This window comes from Psammomys obesus, unplaced genomic scaffold (assembly GCF_907164565.1).
Source record: "Psammomys obesus unplaced genomic scaffold, mPsaObe1.curated_primary_1811, whole genome shotgun sequence".
NCBI classification, from domain to species: Eukaryota; Metazoa; Chordata; class Mammalia; order Rodentia; family Muridae; genus Psammomys; species Psammomys obesus.
The window spans coordinates 9,065,928-9,088,942 of record NW_026596088.1 but is presented as its reverse complement, the minus strand read 5'-3'; the positions used below and the strand labels follow the sequence as shown (position 1 = coordinate 9,088,942).

General features: G+C 47.9%; 2 protein-coding genes across 4 annotated transcripts in view; both read right to left on the bottom strand.

Moving 5' to 3' along the window:
* Positions 1 to 10,526, bottom strand: part of Clec19a (C-type lectin domain containing 19A) — a 13,566-nt gene extending 3,040 nt beyond the window's left edge. The window contains exons 1-2 of the mRNA XM_055627310.1: positions 10,439 to 10,526; positions 1,426 to 1,594 (exon numbers count right to left, since the gene is read on the bottom strand). Coding sequence (XP_055483285.1) covers positions 1,426 to 1,594; positions 10,439 to 10,526 — 257 coding nt within the window. The remainder of the gene's footprint in view (positions 1 to 1,425; positions 1,595 to 10,438) is intronic.
* Positions 10,527 to 16,510: 5,984 nt separating this feature from the next.
* Positions 16,511 to 23,015, bottom strand: part of Syt17 (synaptotagmin 17) — a 63,280-nt gene continuing 56,775 nt past the window's right edge. For all 3 annotated transcript variants that reach the window (XM_055627664.1, XM_055627665.1, XM_055627666.1), the window contains one exon: positions 16,511 to 17,800. In XM_055627664.1, the coding sequence (XP_055483639.1) occupies positions 17,604 to 17,800 (197 nt within the window). In that variant the 3' untranslated portion in view covers positions 16,511 to 17,603. The remainder of the gene's footprint in view (positions 17,801 to 23,015) is intronic.

Below are 23,015 nucleotides of genomic sequence, written 5' to 3'. Positions count from 1 at the left end.
ATATATATATATATATATATATATATATATATATATATATATATATACATGAATGGATAGAAGGACAGAGAGAAGGGTGAATGGATGGAAGGAAGAGTGGAAAATGGATGGTTAACGGATAAAGGATGGATGATGATTGGATAGAAAAATAGAGGGATCTAGGAAAGGATGGATGGATAGATGGACACAGTGAAACAGACACACAGCGGCTACAGGCACTCATTTATCTTAGTACTGTGTTTCATGTTATACAGCCCTGAGTCTGTTTCATCCTCATAGCAAGCTGGGACTGGAGCAGACACACCTGGCTCTCTGCCCTAAAGCCATTCCCATAAGATGATTTCATCTCACTGCGTAAATATTATAACCTAGGAAGGCATATGACTTTACCCAGTTCTCTTAGCAGCTAACGCTGTCAAAGAACCAAGCTCAAACACCTAGCTGGAAGGCACAACCTCCAGGGAATGCCTGGGAAGCATCTTCCCCCCCCCCCCCGCCTCGATTCCTGTTAAAAGGAATCGAAGGTGTGAAGAAGTCCCCAGTCTCTGCCCTGCATTTCCTGCTCAGAAATTTCCCTGAGCAAAGTCAAGGTCACTGGTCACCCAGAGAGTGGTTCACCCATTGCCTTGATATCAGTGAGCCCAGAAAAATCTGTCCACAGAATGGAGGGCAGGGGAAGGATGTGAGGCAAATGGCAGCACTCCATCCCTCAGTTGCTCCCACAACCAGACGGGCAGATCCCCCTGACAAGCGGTTCCCATTATGGATAAGAGGTGAATGTCAGTGCATCAGGGAAGTCACAGCTCACTAGCCCAGGACCGAAGGTCTGTCAGCTCTCATGAGCATGTTCCCAATGTGGAAGCAAGGGCCGCCACTTGTGGGAGTGTCCACCATGGAGTGTGTCGAACCTAGAGTGGGGTCGGAGGAGTTGTCCTTGCCTTCCACCTTATTGAGAAGAGGTCTGCCCTGCTGCTAACCCCAGGGAGCCAAGATGAAAGCTTCCAGGAATTTCTATCTCCACCCGCCATTTCATGCAAGCAGTACTGGGATTACAGGTGTGCATCAGATCCAGACGTATGCTTGCACAGCTGCAGCTTTTGCCTCCCCAGTTATCTTCCCGGGCACCCATTCTTGTTCCACACATGTTTATTAGGTCAGCTGTGTCACCGGGTCAAGAGCTCTGGTACCCTGCAGAGCACGGCACAAAATTGCCAATTATAAAGATGACTCTCCCAGCATGCCCTTCGATACCGCTGCTGAGTTCCTTGCCCTTTATTTCACCCAGGATAACTTCAATGAGAAATTGTACCGGGTAAAAAGTAGCTTCAATGATCTGAGCCAGACACCAGCTGGAGACACTAGACTCTAATCTTTTTCCCAAAGGGGCACTTGGCTAGGCCACAGAGGTCTAGGCAGTCCACTCACCTGTGAATGGAGGCCAGCTTGGCAGATTTCCTACCAATGGTAAACTGAGAGCAGTGTAGGTCGGCCTCAGCCCAAGTCTTGTTGATGGGGAAGAATCTGTAGCAGTGACCTTTGAACTCTGTCCAGAACAGGGGACACAGCAGGGACATCTGAGGCACCTCTGAGAGTGCTGTGGATGGAGAGGAAACAGAGATGGAGGTGATGCTCACGTTGTCTCTGTGGCTTATTACGTATCTTTAAGAGTAAAACACATCCATTATGATTAACAGTTCTGTGCCTGAAAATATATGCACACTCAGGGCTACATAGAGAAACCTTATTTCTTTTTAAAATTAAAAAAATTTTACAATTTATTCACTGTATATTCAGATTGTAGCCCCTTCCCTCAACTGCTCCTCCCTCCCTCCTCCCCCATATCCCCGTATTCACTGAAAGGGGGAGTTCTCCTTCCCTGCCATCTGCCCCTAGCTTATCAAGTCTCATCAGTACTGCCTGGATTCTCTTCCTCTGTGGCCTGGCAAGGCCAAATCGCCAGGGAGAAATGATAAAAAAAAAAAAAAAAAAAAAAAAAAGCAGGCAATCGAGTTCATGACAGAGGCAGCCCCTGCTCCCCTTACTCAGGAACACACATGGAGACTGAGCTGCCTATCAGCTACATCTGAGCAGGGGGTCTGGGTCCTCTCCATTCATGGTCCTTGGTTGGTGCATCAGTCTCTGCAGGACCCCTGGGTTCAGACTTTTTAGCTTTGTTGGTCTCCTTGTAGAACTCCTGTCCCCTCCAGCTCCTTCTATACCCCCTTCTTCCATAACACTCTTTGTGCTCCGCCCAAAGTTTGGCTGTGAGTCTCAGCATCTGCTTCAATCCCCTGTTGGGTGGAGCCTTTCAGAGGACCCCCCATATTAGGCTCCCATTCCGTTTCCTAGAGACCCTATTTCAATTAATCAAACACACAAACAAACCAAAAAAGAGATTTATTGTAATTATTTATGCACTAAGTGTGTGTATGCTGTGTGTGCAGGATGCCATGTGCATGCATGTGCCCACTGATCCGGAATAGGGCACTGGCTCTCCTGGTGCTCTAATTACAGGTGGCTGTGATCCGCCACTGGGGTGCCAGGAACAGAGCCCGGGTTTCCTCTTACCTGCTGAGCCATCTCTGCTGCCCCTATTAAGGCTGCTTTGGGATAGCCCCTAAGTAGCCTTCCTAGAGTTTAATCATTGCCTTATTTTTGGGTAATTAGATTTCATAAAAACTCGCTATGAATAATATTGAAACAGCGGTTTCACGCAACAAGCTTTGCCAGTGTTTCTGGTAGTTTTTGAGGAGAGGCTTGGAAGGGGTTGGAACAGTTTCTAAATTGTTTCCTGAAAGCAATCCCCCCTCCTGTTGTCCTGTCTGAGGGAACCCATCTCACTTTGCCGTCTCTAGCCCTGACTGCCGTCATTTCCTTGGGGATCTCTGCAAATTTTATAAGCAAGAAATGATACATTGTTTCAATTGGCAATTTCAGGCTATCTGGCAAGAGTGTGTATCCAGCTAGAAGCAAGACTTTCTATCTTTCACCCATCACACTGCTGGGGTCATGGTCGGTTGTCAATTGTGAAAAGCAACACACTGAAAATAACAAATAACAACAAAACTAACCCCACAACCCATGTTTGAGACAATACAGCTCTCTCAAGTCTGGGCTCATCTCAGAAATTTGTGGGGGTGTTCTTGGAAACAGGACTCAGGCTGAGGGGAGAGGCAGACAGCTGAGACCCTCCCGTGCACTGGGTTGGGAGACTCAGTAGCCAGCAGCGGTCCCCGGGACACCGCGGTACTGGTCAGCTCTGTCTGACCAGTTGTGAGTCTTAGGAACATTCTCTTCTTCCTCAGATGTATGTATATCTGGCGGACAGAGGTGTGGAGTCTGTGCCTTCAATTCGCCATCATAGCTGGCTGACTCTGGGATCATAACGTAGCGAGTAGGGGCTGGGGACTGGACCGGTGGGTAAAGCACTTGCTGTGCAACTGTGAAGACTGGAGGTCAGATCCCTGGCAGCCACAGAGAAGGCTCAGCTCTGTGGGGTGTGGGATGTAGAGACAGGTGGATCCTCGGGGCTTGCTCACCAGCCTGTCAAGCCGAACAGGTGAAACTTCAGGTTCAGTGGGAACCCTGTCTCAAAAACAGGTGGAGACACCTGGCATTGTGGCCCACGACTTTCACCCTAGCAACCAGGAGGCAGAAGCAGGTGAATCTCCATGAGCTCAAGGATGGTTTGGTCTACATAGTGAGTTCCAGGTCAGCCATGGCTACATAGTGGAAAGACCCCACCCCTCCCCCAAACAAAAAAAAAAAAAAAAAAAAGGAAGGAAGGAAAAAGAAAACAAGACGTGGAGAACAATCTCTCTCTCTCTCTCTCTCTCTCTCTCACACACACACACACACAAAGATAACATAGTGGACAGCACAACACAGTGGACAGAATTCCTAGAGCACGGATTGTTTATTTATTTGCGTGTGTCTGCAGGTGCACATCCATGTGGGAGGCAGAGGACAACTTCAGATGTCACCCTTAGGAGTGCTGTCTCTCCACTTCCCTCGAGGCAGTCTCTCAGTGGTCTGAATCTTGCCAATTTAGGCTGGGCTAAGTGAGCCCCCGGGATGCCCCTGTCCCTGCCTCCCCCGTGCTGGGATTACAAGTGTAGCCACGATGCCTGTTTTTTTGTTTAAATGTGGTTTCTGTGGGTACTGAACTCAAATCCTCATGCTTTCAGGGTAATTATTTACAGCCTGAGCTATCTCCCTAGCCTCCAAGGGGCATTCACGATGTGCCGTACAGACAGAAAGTGGGGCTTCAACAGCTTCAGTCTGGGAAGATGGTGGAGGCCTCCTGACCACAAAGACTGTCCTTGCTTCCTCATGGGAGACTGGCAGGCCGAGTGCGGGTGGCTGACAGCAGCTTCCCAGAGCTCGTGCCTTCTGCTTTGATTCAGGTCGGCTCATCTTCTGCCAGTCACAAACACCTAATCAGACCTCTGTGGGCAAGTCTCCTGCCTTGACTCTGACCAACTCCTGCTTCTCCTCTGGTCTCTACTGCTTGGTGGCTTTAGGTACCTCAGATGGGTATCTCTGGTAAGAGATGCACCCCGACTTCACATGCACCCAGAATTCTTGTCTAGGGTTGTCTACGGTCAGTAGCTGCCGTGATCACTTCTCCTCTCCCAGAACCTTGGTACCCAGAGGGTACATTGGACTTAGATTTAAATCATTGATTTTATTGTTAATTATGGGGAGGGACTTAACATGCATATGATCACAGTGTCCTTGGAGGCTGGCATTGAAGCCTCTTCAGTTACAGGCAGTTGTGAGCCACCTGGTGTGTGTGCTGAAGTGGGAACTGAACCTGGGTCCTCCGAAAGAGCCCTAAGCTGAGCTGTCTCTTTAGTGTAGGTTTTGAATGAAAACAGCAGGTAGGGATGTATTCAAACAGCACTGAAGGCTAGTTGCCTGGTCTTAGGTTTCCGGATTGTCCTACACTATCATGTGATGAGCAATATAGCATGAAATCTCACTGGCAATACAAACTCTTGGGGGCACTCAAGGCCAGGGAGAGGGTCAAAAGCACATTTTAACAAGCATGGGTGATTGAGTAAGTGTGGAATCTTAGAAATGCTGGTCTGTAAGGAGAAAGACGAATCCTGTAGTAGGATCATTTTTTCCCTCTCTTGTTCCTTTTCCTCCTTGCCTTTTTCCCTCCCTCCTCCCTCACACTCCCTCCCCTCTTCCCTCCCTTGCTCTTCCTTCCTTCATCCCTCTTGCCCTTCCCTCCTCCTTCCCTTTCTTCCTGCCTTGGATAGGGCTTGGTCAAGAGGAATTAATAATTAATTAAATGAAGTGGGGCTGAGTGGGAAGAGGAGGAGGTAAAGGCCCCTGGGTCTCCAAGTCTTCTTCCCCCAGGTGGAAAATCCTTCCTGAGCTACTTTACACCCCCCTAATTCTGATCCCTTTGAGGTTTCCCCTTCACTAAGGAAAACAAAAAAGGGGTGTTTCTGCATGCCTGGGTTGAAATAAACCAGAAAATGGGGCTGTGCAGGTCACTGCCCAATTATTCTCCTTCCACCCAGGCCAGTAAAGACCTTTAATTGGAGGCCTGGGAAACACAAGCATTAACTCCTACCTGTCTGGTGTTTCCCTTCTGCCTTTGCCTCAGGGATCTTAGAAGCTGAGGTTAGAAAGGTTTTCATCAGCAGGACCCCTAACCAGCCCAAGGGTCCTCCGAATGGCCTAAGATGGCAAGGGCTACTCCTGAAGCATTTAAACGCAGCACATAAGCCAGACTCGAGATCTGAGAGGCTTCCTGAAAAAGGTGATGAGTCAGCAGAAAACTGAAGGCTGGTGAGAGTCAGAGAATGTTCCAGGAAGGCCCAGGCAGAGGGACCCAGGTGGGGGGGGGGGGGTGGGGGGTTGGCGGGGGGGGGGTTGAACTAAGAAAACTGAGAAGAAGGAATCCGAGGTGAGGTTGGAGGAAGGGATGGGGATTGAGGGAGAGAGGCAGACAGGAGGTTTAGAGCAGGAGGAGGCTTGTTGCTCAGGAAACCAAGAAGCCAAACTACACGGTCTTTTTCTCAATAAGTAGCAGCCAAGGTCTCCCAGCTGGGGGGTGTGGGGGGAGGCAAAGGCTTTGGGAGCTAAGCTTGTTCCGGGACGAAAACATCGGTGGAATCCAGCTCTCCCACTTTGAGAGAATAAATTGTCACCTTCCCACTCAATCTGGCTGTGAGCTCCCCTGGCCCTGCACCAGCCGCCCACAGATGCAACGCTCTGCTCTCTGCTGCCTCCTGCAGATGCACTGCTTTGCTGCCACCGCCTCCTGCCCAGAGAGGAGAGGAGGTGGGGAGGCTCCAGGGCCACGCTTACCTTCCCCCATTCCCATAGTGGGCCCCCGGACACTCCTGGGAGCTAAAAGGAAGTGTCTTCCAGGCTTAAGTAAGGTGGCGGGCAGGGCCACCTCCTGTTGCCTGTCTAGTTTGAATGCTCAGCAGTCCTCCTTAAAAGCAAGCCTTGCTTTTTCCATCTTGAGCATCTTCCCTCTGTGAGCCACTCTGGAGGCCCCAGAGCACAGAGGAAAAGCCCTGAAACCGTTGCTTAGATTCATCCTAGCAGGGACCATTCATTGAGTGCTTGATGCTTGGTTCCTGGAGGCCAGCCCAGGAGAGATAGTAGACCGGAACCCAGTTTGCTGACGAGCACCGGAGAGGCTGCTGCTTGCTCCTGGCAATCATGTTTGTAACTCTCTGAAACCCCTGCCTCCACACCTACAGGCTCTGGTTCATGAATTTAACCAACAGTGGAGAGAAAGCATCTGGAGTGGGGGTGGGGCAGCCCACCTGTGCTGAACATAGACTTCCAGGTGCTGGGAATCATGCCTGGGGATTTACATGTGCCAGGCAAACTCTCTACCCAACCCCCAGCCTTTGATGTTTGAGATAGGTCTCACTAGGTAATTCAGGCTGGCCTTGGGTTTGAGAGTCTCCTGTCTAAGATTCCTATGTGTCAAAAAAAAGGGGCAGACAGTTTTTCTTTCATGTGGTCCTTCTCTACACGATGCACTCCAGCAACTGTTTGCTTTGTATCGGTTTTATGAGTGGGTTCAAGAACATGGGAGGTGGGCCTTAGTTAGACGTAGCTACTGCATCCTTCTACAGCAGGGACCCAGCATCTGAAAATGTTGGCATCCACAGGAATGCTGGAGCCAAGCTCTTGCAGACAGCCGAGGGACAAGTTTAACCACGATGTAAAGACACCAGCATTTCCCGAGTTTCTATATGTTTCTAAGTGTGTGACCTCATGCTGTTCCCACATGATATTAGTAATCATACGTGAAGGAGTATTCCAAAATATGTGTAGAGTGCCCTGTTCCTACAGAGGGGAGCAAAATGGGCCAGTGTCTGAGGCACGCTCCAGGATTGGGTCTACTGTAGGAGGAAGGTCATCCAGTTGCTTGAGTCTCTGTGCTCTAGTGGAGGGGCTCGGACTCTGATCCCTGATGACCCTGTTGGAAACTCTGCTCTCTGGGCCTCGGTTTCATCTTCAAAATGGGCATGGGTGGGGCTGGGGAGAAGGCTCTGTGGGTAAGATGGAGAAGGCCAGCTGTGTAAGCATGAGGACCAGAGTTCTTCAGATCCCCAGTACCAACGTGAAAAGCCTGGCACGGTGACACAACTCTGAAATCTCAATGCTGGGGAGCCAGAGAAGGCTGAAACTCATCAGCCAACCAGCCTAGCTGGATCAGTGACCTGCTGGATCAGTGAGAGACCCTGCCAAGAAAGAAAGAAAGAAAGAAAGAAAGAAAGAAAGAAAGAAAGAAAGAAAGAGAGAGAGAGAGAGAGAGAAAGAAAGAAAGAAAGAAAGAAAGAAAGAAAGAAAGAAAGAAAGAAAGAAAGAAAGAAAGAAAGAAAGAAAGAAAGAAAAGAAAGAAAGAAAAGAAAGAAAGAAAGAAAGGCAGATGCAGTGCCATGTTTCAGACTGACCGCCCATTTGCTCTGCTGTCACTGAGTTCAGGAGTCGGGGATGGGGGGAAGGAACCAGCAATGGCGGAAGAATCCTAATAACAATTATCTTTGTTACTCTTCTCAGGTTCTAGCTCTAAGTGCTTCACTTGCATGAACCCACAGAAGCAATGAGAGCAAAGGCAATTTCAGAGCAAAGGCTGGGGAAAAGTCCTGTATGGCTAAATCCTCCCAGGCTTGTCCGAAGGAGAAGGAGGGAGACTCGGGAGTGAGGTTGAGCGGATCTGCAAGTAGCTCAGCGTGCTCAGGGGATGGATAATGAAGGGCAGGAGCTGTGTGGTGAATGGCCGATGGCTGCCCTGTACTGCATTGTGTAGAATAGCCAGCTGAGGGTATCCAGAAGAGGACAGAAAGCCAAGAGGTCCTATTGAGTCCTTGCTAGTCACCCAGCAGCGCATGTTCTGATGTTTGTGTCAGTCTCTCAGTTTTCTGCTGGGCTGGGGGTCTGGGGAAATGAAAGAAGTGCCCTACGGCCCTACGAGCAGTGATGACCTCAGTCAGACTTCAGCCTCCGTTTCCCCGCCGTAGCAGGGAAGGGTTGAGTGGAATGGATTTCTCAGTGAGGTCTCCAAGATTGCTGGTTTTGAGGTGATCCTGGTTCACCTGTCTGTAAAGGAGGGCGGCACACGGGGACAGATGTGGTGTCTGCAGCTTCCTGTCTCTGATGAAACTCTCCTGCCTGTAACGCCCCAGCACCAACAACAGTGACCAACAACTACAGAGGTATTGAGAGAGAAAATGCTTTTCCAGACGCTCGTCATGTGATCAGTACCTCATCTGCACCATCACGTCATTATTATCCCCACCTCTGTGTATGTATGTGTGTGCGTGCGTGTGTGTGTGTGTGTGTCTGTTCATGTGGGTGGGTATACCAGTGTATATGAGACCTTAGTCGCTCTCCATCTTATTTATATTTTTTGGAGGCAGGGTCTTTCACTGAATGGCAGCTCACCAATTCACCTAGGCTGGCTGGCCAGCAAGCCCCAGGGATCCTCCTTTGCTGTTTCCCCAGCTCTGTGCTCACAGACACACCATGGTGCACGCTTTTTACTGGGCACCAGGGATAAAACTCAGCTCCTTGTGCTCAGTGTAACAGACACTTCCAACCATGGGCTGGGAGTTCTGCAGTTCCGGGCTGTCTATGGATTCTGCCATGATAGCCTACGCTGCCCGATACAGAGAGCTTAGGTAGAAGCGGAGCCCCCAGGCACCAGAGGGCCTTGCAGAGACTGAAGCACCCAAAGAAGGACCATGTGTGGACTAAACTTAGGCCCCCTACACAGATGTAGCTGATGGGCAGCTTGGTCTACACGTGGGTCCTCTAGTAAGGGAAGCCGGGGCTGTCTCTGACATGGACTCTGTTGCCTACTTTTTGATCACCCCCACTGGCAGGGCTGAGCACATCCTCTTCCCCTGTGGCCTGGCTTGATGAGCTGCGGTGGGTTGGTGGTGGTGGGGCTCCCTTGTTCTGAGGAATAAGGGAGGAGGGAGGGGAAGAGAGAGGGCTAGGATAATTCGGGTGTTTTATATATATCTAGCCTGGCCCAGGGAGCTGTCGGATGCCTCCCAACCTGAGAGCACTTTCCTGGTGTTAGCACCCCAGCCTCCCCTTTGCAACGTTGGAAGTACTCAAACTCCCTGGCTTCTTCTCATCCCTCTAATGTCATATAGGGAGGTCATGTGCCTGAGGTTGATGAGTCCCATTTCCCCGGGACATCCCATTGAGCCCATAGGGATGGAGATTGCTGGCGCCGGGCTGCCAGGGAGACTGATAGAGAGACAACTGTATTCATCCTGCATGTCCATCTTCAGTGACCCTGCCTCTGGGGGTTCGCTGGAGTTGTTGGCATTGCCAAGGCTGGAGGGGAGGGGGTTCCCAGATAGCAAATTTCTAACAAAAGTACCATGGTGGCAGGTACTGTGCTAAACACTTTCTCTATGGCCTGGACGGGGTGGCCTTATGGCCTCCACTTTCTGGAAGAAACTGAGGCTCAGGATGATTAAGAAACTTTGTGAGCTGTAGTAGCACACATCTGTAATGTCAGCACTCTGGAGCAGGAAGCAGGAGGATTGAGATTCCAGCCAGGGCTAATAGCAAGATCCTGTCTCAAAAATAAATGACTGAATAACTAAAATTTAAAGGAAGGAAGGAAGGAAGGAAGGAAGGAAGGAAGGAAGAAAAGGAAGAAAGGAAGGAAGGAAGGAAGGAAGGAAGGAAGGAAGGAAGGAAGGAAGGAAGGAAGGAAGGAAGGCTGCCAGGTCACACAGTTTGTAAACTGCAAAGCTGGGATTTAAACTTTAAGGGTCTTGGGATGAGAGAATGCTCTCTCATTTGGGGCTGAGCTATCAGGAGGTCAGCTCAATTCCCCAGCACTTCCCCTCAGCATGCCTGCATCCCTCAAGTCTATAAGAGTGACATCCCCCAACCTGTCCCTGGCCCTGGCCCCTGTGCTCACCTGGATGGATACTGATGTCTGTGTGTGGAAAGATCTGTGCAGGCAGGAGAGCCAGGAAGGCCACAGCCCACAGTTCCCATTTCTGCATTCTGAGCCTGGAGGAAGCTGCCTCTGGCTTTGCACGGAGTGTGGGTCCCCGATAGCTCTTCTAGGTTCAGGCTAGGCCTCCAGCAGCTAAGACAGATGGGGTGGACCCCAGTCCCTCCCCCTCCTGCCTCTCTCCCCATTCCTCTGCATCACTGGACACAATGTAGAGTGACAGCTGAGAGCAAAGCAGTGCTCCAGCTGGGAGCGCCTGAGCCCCCTGAGTTCCCAGCTCTGCTCTGAGCCATGTCTCCTCTTCTCTGGCTTCTGTCCTGGACCACCAACCATCTGTCCTTGTAGGCCAAATACCTCTCAAAAGGTGAAAGTGCAGTAGAGGATGATTACAGCAGACCCCTAGCCATGGAGGTGGTTTGTGTGGACCACATGAAGTCTTCAAATTAATACAGAAACAGGGCTAGCTCAGGACACGTCAGCAAGCCTGAGACCTGCATGGACACATGATAGAAGGGAGGACTGATTCCTGAGGGTTTTCCTGACTTCCAAGCAGCACATCACACACACACACACACACACACACACACACACACACACACACACACACCACATTGATGTCAGTATATTAAAATTAGGTTTTAAGTTAAGGTCAGTTTTCTGACTCCTGCTGCAAATCTGAAAACTGGACAAGACTTGGCCCTTATTTCTGCAACAGAAGCACTGCCCAGAGATGAGGAGAGCACCCACATCAGGGCTCTAGGAAATAATGTTTATTGAGGTCCTGTCCACTAGTCTGACCTTGATGCCTTTGGGGTCTCTCAAGCTGCTTTCAGGGTCAAAGGAAGCATCAGCAGAAGGGTCACACAATGAGTTACAAATGCCACAATGGTCATCTGTTGTGCCTGACACTACTGTGTGATTTTCTCATTCTTAAATGTCTTAAAACCCACTAGTGTTTCTATTGGGTATTCACTGAATTTAGGAGCATGCCATGTGTGTGTGTGTGTGTGGTGTGTATGTGTGTGTATTAGTTTGGGTATGGGCACATGGAAGCCTGAGGTTGGTGTCATATCTTCTGTAACGGCTCTCCACTTTACTTTTAGAGACAGAGGCTCTCCTTGAACCTGGAGCTCCCAGGTTCTGCTAGGCTGACTGGCAATGAGCCTTCAGAATTCTTCTCTCATCAGCTCCAAGATTACTATAAATGTGGCTGCACACAGCTTTTTACACGGGCATGGAGATTCAAACTCAGGTCCATTGCTTGAGCAGCAAGGACTTTACCAACTGAGCCACCTCCCCAGGCTGAGAATTCCTTTTATCCTGTGTGTTCTTGGTCAAACCACTTTGTCTGGCTGAGTCTAAGTCCCCCCCCATCTTATGAACGATAAATAGTACATATCTTCAAGAGATTAAATGAAATTCATTCCTTTGCTTACACTGTTTTTTTTCTTGGAATTTTTGAGACAAGATCTCACTAGATAGCCCTGCCTGGCCTGAAATTCATGATCCTTCTGCTTCAGCCTCCCTAGAGCAGGATGACAGGTGTGCACTACCGTAGCCAGGTGTTTATTCTGTTTAGCATGGATGCTGGCCAGTAGAAGATGCTCACTAAATAACAGCATATGTTTCTATTATTGTGACTGATCTCATCAAAGATTTTCCCTGGTGCTAGCAGCGTCTCCTCCATCCTGCATACCCCTTATCCTCCCCTGAAATGCTCAGTGAGGTGCTCTGACACTTCACGTAACTGGCATTCATGAGTAAGATGGGAATATGTCAATTTGGCTTCCTAGTCACTCATTCCCCTCCTACCCTGTACCCCACCGCTATGCTTGTGAGGAACAACTTAGCTCTCACCCACATAGCATGCTTTGCCCCACTGGTATTGGCACTGACGACTGCCAAGGCATGACTCAGCATACAGGCTCAACTCAGGCCCAACTCCAGACTATAGCAAGTCTCAGGTATACCAGTTGTCTCAAGACCATCGTATTAGGGCAGCTGCCAAAGCATGTGTATTTATTCAGAAGTGCTGAGCATCTTGTATATTCTTATCAGAGTGCTGACATTACTGTGAATATGAATGTTAATGTGTGAATGTAAGTCTTCATCATTGACCTGACTGGATTTGGAATCACTTGGAAGACACACTTCTGACTTACCTGAAGAGGGACAACCTACCCTGAATGTGGGACGCACCATCCGATGGCCTGGGAGCCCAGACTGAACAGAAGAGAAAAGGAGGAAGCCAGTCTGTCTTTGCTTCCTGTCTGTGAATGCAGTATGACCAGTTGCCCCACCCACCTTCCCTCCCAGCTAAAGCTCTCTACCACATGTCCCCTGCCATGAGGGACTGTACCCTCAAAACTGTGAGCCCAAACAAACCCTTCCTTCCTTGAGTTTCCGTGTCAGGTGTTTGTTCACAGCAGTGAGCAAAGGGAGCCACCACAACTTGCTTTAGAGGTCTCTCTGCTCTAAACAGCCCTGAAATGACATTCGTGAAGGTGGCACAAAATGTAAAGTCGTCATTTCCCCTTCAGGGCTGTCATCCTGGGAGTAGAGATGTAGAGGCTCCTGCTGGTATTTTCTGGGAGGCTACCAGAAAGCCAAGCTCATTTGCTTTAGCCCATGTTTGCTGCCATAACAAAATACTTGAGGCTGGATAATTTACAATGAAAAGAGTTTCAAGGTTGTAAAATTCAATATCAGTGTATCTGTATCTTCTTGCTGTAGAATTACATGTGGGAGGAGGGAGAGAGGAAAAGGAAGAGGAGGAGAGAGAGCAGAAGAAGAGATAAACTCTGGAGCTAAACACCCCACATTAACACAATTCAATATGAATTTTGGTGGGGCAAACATTCCAACCACATCAATGTCCTTCTGCAAATGAATATGATGGGAGAGGGAGAATAGCCCAAAAGAGGCCCCTGGAAATTCTTGTGAAGAGAGGATAGATGGTAGGTAGATGATAGATAGATAGATAGATAGATAGATAGATAGATAGATAGTAGACAGAACATTTTAGGCAGATAGATACCTCTGAATCCCCAGCTATAGTAATTTGTCCTGCAATATGTGTCTGAGTGTTGTTGTCCATCAGTCCCATTCCGTCTCTGAACGTATCCTTTGCTGAAATGCGGGTGTGACCCGTGGAAATGCATCAGAATTGCAGAGTCTCAGAGCCTGCCAGGAGCTACTGAATCAGAACCTGCCCTTGGTTTACTGTTCTCCGGTGGCTTGTGTGTTTATTTTACAGAATATTGCTTTACAGAATATCACTCTAGACAGTTTACAGAATATTGCTCTAGACAGGGGTACAGAACTTTTTTTTTTTTTTTTTTTGTAAAGAAAGAGCATGTTCCTTAGGCTTTGCAGGGTTTGCTAACCTATCACTCTTCAGCTTTACCAAAGACCCAGGAATAGGCCTGAAAGTGTTTCAATAAAACCGTATTTATAAAGACAGGCAATGGGTAGGGCATGGCCCAGGTTCTGTGGTTCGACTACTGCTGATCTAAGGCTCAAGTTTACAGACAGAAAATGGATGATTTTTTTTCCCTTAACAAGTATTGTTTGCTGTCAATTGAAGATTATGAAGTAAGGCTCTCTTTATAGTAATATATATTATATATATATATATATATATATATATATATATATATTATACACATGTATGAGTGTGTGAGTGTATGTGTGAGCGTACATTCTCAAGCTTCTTAAAATGACATTTACTGAATGCTATTCTGTCCTCCCTATACACATGTTTATGAGAGACTGGGCAAGTCAGTGAAGATCTGTCTAAAACATCTGCTGATTTATCATCTACCCATCTATCCATCCATCCATCCATCTACTATAGCTCTCTCTCTCTCTCTCTCTCTCTCTCTCTCTCTCTCTCATTGCTTAGCTCTTAAAATGTTATCTGTGAGGCAGGAGAGATGGTTCAGAGGTCAAGGGCACTTGGTAGGCAATCATAAGGATAAGAATTCAGATCACAGCACCAAGGCAACAAACTGGGTATCTGGAGTATTCTTGTAACTTCAGCTCCAAGGGAAGCAGAGACAGAAAGCTTGCTGGAGCATGCTGGCTCCCCAGCTTAGCCAAGAGAACATGAGCTTCAGGTTCAGCGAGAGACCTCATCGCAAAGGGCTAGGCGGAGAGTGATGGGGCGAGGGGAACACCTGGTGTCCTCTTCTGGTCTCTGCCTGTTCATACACACACCTGTATACACACATGTATACACACTCAAACATTTAAAAATATTGTGTATTTAGTGGTTAAAGTCCTCTGTCTGTGACTTTATAACAGAGGAGCCAATGCTTATTCATTTGATAAACTCTGAGACAGATGTTCTCATGTTCTGCTGTGATTAGACAGCAATTAGTAAATCTCTCTAAGCCTTGGCTTTCCTGCCTACAAAATCTGAACAAACTGATGCTTCTCCCATACAAGTGCTTAGAAAATGCTTAGCACATGAGAGGCACCCATGATCTGGAGACCTTAAACAATGCTGGAGAAGATGACCTCAACTTGGGAACTAACAGAGATGCTGTGGTCTGGATAAGACTTGAATGTCTCCCAAAAGTCCCTGCGATGAATCTGGCAGCCTTGGGAAGCGGTTGAGCTTTTAAGAGGTTGGTTGTAACGGGAAGTAACTGGGGACATTGCCCCTGGAAGAGGTTAAGGTCGTTCATGTGTGACCCCTCAAGGGTTGTAAGATCAGCAACCCCTCCCTCTGTCTCTGCGTCCTGGTTTCAATGCTCTCACCAAGATGTGATTCCATCCACTGCCCTCAGCACACATCAAAACTATGGCCCGTTTTGATCTTTCATCCTTTCCCTGCCTCAGGTATTGTTATAGTGATGGAAAGCTAACACATTCTCCAAAGGTTAACCACTTTGAAATGTAAAGGCGTTGCCTTCTAACATTTTCTTCTAGGCGTAAACTATTAGGTTTTTACATATCAACCCCTCTGGAGTTATTTCTGTTGGCCTTTCTGAACTAACGAAGGGCAGTTATCCCATCAGCAGTGGACAATGATATACCCAGAAAAGAAAGGGGTGTTTCTTCCTTGCAATCAGTCAGTATTTGGTAGGAACAAAATGCCAGTGCCTCAAATGACAGGCTGGTTTTGGTATTCTAGATAGAACTGTTCCTTCAGTTACAGGCCGGGAATAGGTCTGTAGTTTGTGTCAAGTCTGGGGACATGGTTGAAATCCTGTGGTGTTCTGGAGTTGGCCTGAGTTCAGAGCTGCAGCAGAGGAGGAAGAGGGGAATGCCTTCTCAAAGAGATAAGAATACTCAGGGGTCCTAGGGAAATGAAAGTATCTTTAAAACTCTCCATTACTGCTCTCCACCCACCTTTATTCTTTTAATGTGGGTCCCCATACCACACAGAGTTGGTGGAGTGGTCCAGGCATCTCTTTTCCCACCTCCTACCTGAGGAGGAGGAGGATGCTAATTAAAACAATGGGTAGTCCGAAGCAGGGCACCTCGGGCTCTGGTTTCTATAGAAACTCAGTCCTCCCTTCACCTTTCAACACATCTCTCTGTCTCCTGACAAACTCTATTCCTGGAGATGCGGACGGTTCTGATCTGAGCTGCCAGTGTTCCTTCTTGTCCCCGGCAGAAGCTGTCTGATGCACACCAGGTAATAATAGCCACTGGGTGCTGTGCTGAGACTCAAGTGAGGACTTTGCCAGCTTGATTCCAGCATGTCTTCACATCTATCCCTTGGGGTAGTCACCGATTGTCAGACAAAACAAACCAGCAGGACAGTTGGCCACACCTACTCTGTGTTACAGGTGTCTTGTTACAGAACACACACGCACACACGCGCACACGCACGCACCGCCTTCTACACTAGGATCATGAACGCTTGTTGTTGGGCCTGTCTTCTTATGTGGGTGCTGAGGATCTAACAGCGCTTCACTTTCCTACCTCTCGGCTCTGCTGGTCTGCCTCATGCACACTAGCAGCCAGCACCCTCCTTCTTCTATGGCATGGACAAAACTGCAACAGAAGATAACTCCAGTGCATGGCACAAATAAATAATCTTTAATTTGGACAACAAACAGCTCCCCGCCACAGAGGACAATACACTGTGGAGAAAGATACAGAAGCATCCCACGGGGGAGGAGTCTATTCTAGCTACTAAAGCCTTAACACACGAGACTCGACCAGTGCACACGCAAAACACAGAAGGCTCATCGGAGTATATGGTTAAGGGTCATGGTGGAGGGATGTGGCACCATTTTCATTCACGTGCCAGACCCCTGACAGGTCATAACCACCACAATCCAGTCACACACGTTACTTTTGCTCTATTGTAACCCTATTTACGGACACGCGATCTATCGCTACCTGAGGTGGGGGGGGGGAGTCTCTGATAGGTGGGAGGATATGGGGTAAGCTTGCATTGGATGAAAGGCAGAGGTAAGGGAGCTTCGAGCATGAAGGCCCTGGCCACCACCTTGCTGTCTAACGGGATGAGTAGGCACGCATGATAACATACGCACACGTACCCACAGCGAGTCCCAGAAATAAGCTAACACAAAGACAAATCAGATAAACCTAGGCTCCTGACCCTGGGTTACCTCCTCTTGCCCCCCCTGTTCTCTCCAAAGAGTCTAATCTAGTTTTCACATGTACTAAGGAGAAAGATACTTATACCTTTGGAGAAAGGTATCACGGGTGGAGGCCCCAAGAAAGAAATGGCCTGTTCAGAAGTTTCCTGGAAGGTATGTTTCTGAGGTGTGGATCAAGCCCCCCACATATCAGCCAAACTCCTGGTAAACCGAGTCAGGCTCTTTTCAGGAAGGCCTTCTTTCTCTGGCCTGAGGGTTGAAAGTACATTTAGGGGCACTGCTCAGAAGTCCCATAGCAGAACCCACCCAGCTCGTGATTTATGCGTGAATGGAGTTTCCGGAAACTTCACAAGCTTCCCCCAACGAGGGTGGCTCCTGTATGGCCAACGGTCAGCCTCCTCTCAGTGCCGAGAGGGCTTTGTGTAAGCTCGTGCACATGTGTGAAAGTATATGTAGGTGTGGGTTGGACGTTTACGTGACACATTTGTTTCTCTTTCTCTCTCTCTTTTTTAAACAAACGAAGGTTGCCTTCTCTCCGGCGATCAGGTCACCTCCAGGGAGGCAGGAGACACTCGGTCACACTCAGCCCGGGACCTCAGGCTGTGCCACTGCTCCACAGCCGTGCGGTGGGTGTTGAGCATCCGCCGCCAGTGGTTGGACTCTGAGGGGCCGGAGGAGTACTGGCCGATGACAATCCTCCCGATGAAGTCATTGCTGCTTTTCATGTTGTGACCGAACACTAGAGAGCCAGAGGGAAGAGGTTGGGCAGGGAGGACGTGAGGAGCAGGGAAAACGGGATGGGGAGGAAGGCACAAGAAAGAGGCCGTTAGTTCACACACACCCTGCTCAGCGGCAAATATGGGGTTGCTGGGGATATTGCTTCTCAGGGGCTGTCTTCCAAGCACAGCTGAGGCTCCCGCTGTCCCTTACCAAGCCAGCCATTCCCATTTACCAGCGTTTGCACTGGGGGTTCCTTCTTTGAAATGTGCCACCCACAATGTGCGACTGTAAACTTACATCTCGCTGACTCACACATTGCTTACAGAACTCTGTGAATGGACAGTTCTGGCGGGGCAGCAAGCTTTCACCACAGTCCAGCTAAGCCGATAAACCAGGATTTGTGTGTGTCCTGAGTGTACATATGTGTGCCTGTGTGAGCCCTGGCAGAGACCAGAAGTGGACTTTGTGTCCTGCTCTGTCACACTCTGCCTTCTTCCCTTGTTTCTCAGGGTCTCTCGGTGAACTTGGAGCTAGACTGACGACCATCCATCACCAGTGATACAGTGTCTTTATTTCCCCAAAGTACTTGGGTTACAGGCATGCACTCAGCCATTCTCAGCTTTTTGCACGACGGCTGGGGATTTGGATCAAACAAGAGTATATCAACAGCATCATGCTCCGAAAAAATCCTTTACTATAGAGGTTTGTCCAGCAATGTGAAGGATGCTTAGCAGCATCTCTGAATCTACCTACACGATGCCAGTAGCAGCATCCCTCCATCAAGCTGCGACAACCCCAAATGTCTCTTGACATGGCCAATAATCTTGTAGGCGGTCCAACATAGATGAGAGCAGCTGGGATTGAACTAAGAGGACAGACATTCTGAGGTGAATCTTGGGACTCTGGAGCAAGCAAGGGTGATTATTAATCTCAGCTGTTGACTTCAAAGGCTCTAGACTCACCCTGAGATACTGGCTCCTGGACATGCCTATGGGGATTATCTTTAGATTAACTGAGGTGGGAAGACATGCCCACTGTGGATGGCACCATTCCCAGGGCTTGAACTGTATGGGAAAGGAGAAACTTTGTTGAACATTTGATTACCATTTCTTGACTGATACTCAGTGTAACCTCAGCTCCTTCAAACTCCTTCAGCCTTGACTTCCTGCCGTGAGGGACTGTACTAGAACTGTGAGTCAAAATAACGTCTTTTTTTTTTTTTTAGGTTGTTTTTGTCACCTCATCACAGCAAACAGGAAAAGTATCTATGACATAAACTGAACACTTTTATGCCTCCCTTTCCTCATTTAATCTAGAGGATTCTCACTATACTTTATCTTGAAAGTTAATACATTATGGAGCTGAAATGTTGTGTGTCCAGCTCTAACCACACATGGCAAATGATGTACTATTGTTTTGATCCTAAATTTCTGTTCATTGAACTCATAAAAAGAGACCATGCACTTCTGTTTTTCACAGTGGAGGGAAGTTCATGAAGAGAAATGGCCAGGATAGTTTCTTCCACCCTTAGTCACATGTTCTGTCTCTCAGAAAGATTCTCTGTTAATTCCAATGCAAGCTTAATTAGTGTCATTCAAACCTAATGAGATGGTTGGGTTGATTTATCTTTCTGGAAAAGTTCAGCCTCATTCTTTATCTGTGTGTGGATAGTTTAAATGTGCCATTGCACTAATGGGGAAGCAGGCTGTGTTATAAATGAAAGGCTGAAGAACAAGAAATATCACAGATTCACCCAGTATGAGCCAAGCAAAGGCAGGCTAAATCCCAGGAGGGATACTGATTATCAAACAAAACAGCTCAAATCTACAGCCCTACAAAGAACTTGAATGCTAGTAGTGAGGCTCTGTTCTCCCTTGTGGGGTTCACATAGAGAATTCCAAATGATAGAAATGGGGGTTGGAAGAAGAAAAGTGCAAACACAAAATCAAGAACACCATCCAACATCCGAAAACAAAACACTCACGGAAACAGGGCAGGAGAAACAATGTTTACTCAAGGGTATCTGGTGCTTGTTAGCTCTGTGGGGTAAATTGGAGCATGTATATTTTTTGTACAGTGAATAAAGGGCTTGGTGCACATAGATAGACCTCATTACATAAAAAACCCTTATGACAGAAGGGCAATAGTAGTGATGGAATTTTGGATTAGTAAGGAAATTACTAAGGTGATGCACAGAAAAAACAAACAAACAAACAAACAAACAAACAAACAAAAAGCCAACTTGAGTAGTTAATAATCCAGACCTTTTAGACCATGCTTGGCAAGGAACATAAGGTTCTTACTAGACAAGAACAGGTTACCGGGGTTCTATTTCCTGTGAACCTCAGTCTAAAACAAGATCTTTTCAGAAGGCTATTCCACATTCATTTGGTTTTCTGTTCTCAAGGTAAAATGTACTGACCTTCTCTGTCTCTGCAAAGCTCAAGAACAATGGAATGGTCCTGTGGCTCATGCCTATGATCCCAGCATGTGGGAGGTTGAGGCATGAGAAATCCTGTGTCAAGCCAGACTACGCTATAGAGTGAGCCCCATCTCAGGAACTCCAAAGGAAAAAAAAGTGGACATACACAGCAGCATCCCTCAAATGAGCATAGGGTTTGTATCCTTGAGAAGAAGTTTTAGAGAAGGAAATCATGGGCTGGGGAGAAGTCTCAGTCAGTTCCATGATTGCCCATGTAAGCATAAGCATCAGAGTTTAGAGCCACAGATCCTGGGTGCTCCCCTGTCCCAGCCTAGCTAAGTTGGTAAACACCAGGTACAGACAGAGATCCTATCTCAAAAAGAAAGCTGAGAGAGATTGAGGGAGACACGCAGCCTTGACCTTTGGCCTTCACATGAGTATGTATACACACATACAAATGAATGTACACAGAGAGATAGACACAGACAGACAGACAGACAGAGACAGAGGCAGAGATGAGAAACAAAAAGACAAATACAGAGAGAGACAGAAAGAGATGGCGGAGAAAAAAGGAAAAATGTAAGCACTGTCATATAATAAAGACTGAGTTGGTTCAATTTTTGGAGTTGGTTCAAAATGAAAAGCAACTTGTGACCCGCCACATCTGTTCTAGGACTGTGTCCCACAGCACCACCTACAGAAACAGACACAGATAAATTCATACAAGGATATTTTACACAGCAGGAATTGACAACACAAAGCGTCCAAGACAAATACAGCCCTCCATCTGTTTTTGTAAATAAAGTTTTATTGAAACACGGCCAACCCCATTTGTTTACAGAATGATGCACTTGTGCTGCAGGAAAGGGTTGATATCTTCGTTTGTTTGGGTTGCTGTGGGAAAAAATGCCGTCACCCAGGTGGCTTGGAAACAACAGAAATTTCTTTCTCATGGTGCTGAAGACTGGGCAACACTAGATCAAGGCACAGCAAGCTTAGACTCTGGGAAGGGACCCCTTCTGAGTTAGCTTTTGTTTGTTTGTTTGTTTGTTTTTCCAAGACAGGCTTTTTCTGGCTGTCCTGAAACTCACTTCATAAACCAGGCTGGCCTTGAACTCACAGAGATCCGCCTGCCTCTGCCTCCTGAGCGCTGGGATCAAAGGCGTACGCCACCACCGCTAGCTGAGGTGACATCTTCTTACTGTGTACTCAAGCAGTGGGAGGGATAAGTCGGCTCTCCCGAGGCTTCTTTCATCAAGCCACAGATGTCAGCTTGACTTCAGAGAGGCCTGGAGACTGGGGTCAGCTGCTCAGGTGCTCACCCTTGCCTATGTGTCCAAATCCATTGACTATCCCAGACACCAAGGCTCAAGACAGTTTCCCCGATTGCCAGAACTTTGAGTATGCTGCTAGTCATCACTCCAGAAGCCTTACCGTCCTCTTGGCTCCGGTCAGGGAGGATAGCTGAATGCCTGGACTGAGTCTCACTTAGACTCCGCCCTCTTTGCCCATCTTGGTCTGTCCAGGCAGCTATGAGACACTGCTATAAATTAGGCAGCTTGAAAACACCAGAAACTCGTTTCTTATCGTTCTAGAGGCTGGGGAAGACCAATACGAGGGTGTAATATACTTGGGGTCTGGTTGGGAGGGCTTACTCTTTGTAAAGATCGAACCTTCTTGCTTTGCTCCCCATGGTGTGTGGAGGAAGGGTGAGGAAACCCATGGATCCCATTCATGAGAGTGGAGCCCAACCACCTAATCATCCCTGGAGGGTCCCGTTACTCTTCCTTAGTGGGTCATTTGCACCTGTGACATCAGCTTAGAATATGCTTTGTAGATGCCAATACTAAGAGTGGAGAGCGCACTGATTAACCTCTGCTGTGGGAGCTACATCACTGCCAGAAATGAGAGGGAGCCCCATACTCAAAAGGAAGGGGGGCTCTCCAAGGCACACAGTTCACCCAGCTGTCAAGAGAGCCTTTCTGTGGAAGGAAAGTCCTGGGTTTTGTGTTACATAAGTCTCTGAGAGTTAAAACTTCATGTAACAAGTACATGTTACGTTGGAAGAAAGCAAAAAACAGCCGTTATTAGAGAATCCACCTAAATCGCCAGAAGGAGGGAGAGGAAACGGAAGCATTATATCCCACGCTTTCCAGCCCAATTTGCAAAGTAACTTGGCTGGTGAATTATTAGGCCCTGGAGAGGCGGGGCCCCTCCTGGTGATTCAGCCCTGGCGGATGGGAATGTGCCTCTCTGGCCATCTGAATTAACTTCAGGCCCTGGCTCTCGCAAACTGCTTAGTAAAGTCATCAAGTCCTGGTGGTCTGTGAAAGAAATACACAATTCTGAACGCAAACATTAAGATGAGGTTGAATAGGGCTGATGTCATCAAGTGCAAAAGCAGCATGGAAGGGGGGGCAGGAAGCTCAGGAGTTGACATAACCTTGAATATTAAGTTTTGTGTCACCGCAAAGAACGAAGAGTTAAGGTGAGAGGCCAGGTGCGGTGGCACACGCCTTTAATCCCAGCATGCAGGAGACAAAGTCTGGCGAATATCTGTGAGTTCAAGACCAGCCTAGTCTACACAGTGAGACCCTGTCTCAAAACCAAAATAAAAATTAAAAAAAAAAAAAAAAAAAGATTAGACACAGAAATCAGAAGAGGAATGCAGCATGCTGGGACATTCCTGTGATACCAGCCTGTATGAGTCTGAGGTTATAGGATGAAAAGTTTAAGGTCAGTACAGACAGTGTCTCACATAAGCAAACACGAAAAAATCCAACACGGTGTCTGAGACAGCGAGACAGATATC